Consider the following 756-nt stretch of genomic DNA (forward strand, 5'->3'; position numbering starts at 1 on the left):
GCAATCCGTTCGCCAAGGGCTTCCGGGACTGTGAGTCTGACGAGTGTGATAGCGTAGCCATCGCTGGGATGCAGAATCCGGCGAAAAGGCCGGCCACAGGAAGCGTCGGAAGCAGCGTGTTGACGTCGGGTTACAACGCAGTGCCGGGGATGCAGATCACGGGTATACCCGGTCAGGAGCATCATCAGTTCTACGGTGCGGCGGGCGCAGCTAGTCACTGGACTTATCCAAGTCATCATGGACACCAGCCGTCGGCACACGTTAACTCGGTCCATTATCCAGCCCATCCGCAACATCCGCATCCGGGCACTTCTCTCTACGGACCACGATAAGAAGATTGTGATCATCGTTGATCGTTTTTCGCTTGTGCACAATCTTTTATCGACCTTCGTGTCGAAGACTCGGTGACGGATTCTTTCGCGCGAGACTCAACGTGTATATTTGAGGAAACAGTGAGACGTGTAAATTCAGTTTCGCGTTATTTGTATTTTGATGCTTCTTTATCATGGTTAACCGGTTGTTCAAATTTTCGTCGACGAAGAATCAACGGATGCTGGAATTATAGTGTGAGGTAAATGTATTTTCGTATCGTCCGTGTATTGGCGCGGTCTTCTTCGTGACATGTGACAATCAACGATCGTTGAGTGATTTATTATCGGAAAAGACTCTACTTATGCCTTCGTAGTGCCTTAAGAACAATGGATATGATGGAACGTAATAAAACAGAAACATATATATTTCATACGCCATCCGTGT

The 756-nt window shown here is 48.1% G+C and overlaps 1 protein-coding gene across 1 annotated transcript in view; it reads left to right on the plus strand.

The window, feature by feature from the left end:
* LOC116848763 (T-box transcription factor TBX10-like) overlaps positions 1-750 on the plus strand; it is a 9,437-nt gene extending 8,687 nt beyond the window's left edge. The window contains exon 6 of the mRNA XM_032825201.1: positions 3-750. Within this exon, the coding sequence (XP_032681092.1) occupies positions 3-332 (330 nt within the window). The 3' untranslated portion in view covers positions 333-750. The remainder of the gene's footprint in view (positions 1-2) is intronic.
* The last annotated feature ends 6 nt before the right edge of the window (positions 751-756 follow it).

The sequence above is a fragment of the Odontomachus brunneus genome, unplaced genomic scaffold (assembly GCF_010583005.1).
Source record: "Odontomachus brunneus isolate Ranch 3 - 2012 unplaced genomic scaffold, Obru_v1 Obru_scaffold_100, whole genome shotgun sequence".
Lineage (NCBI taxonomy): Eukaryota > Metazoa > Arthropoda > Insecta > Hymenoptera > Formicidae > Odontomachus > Odontomachus brunneus.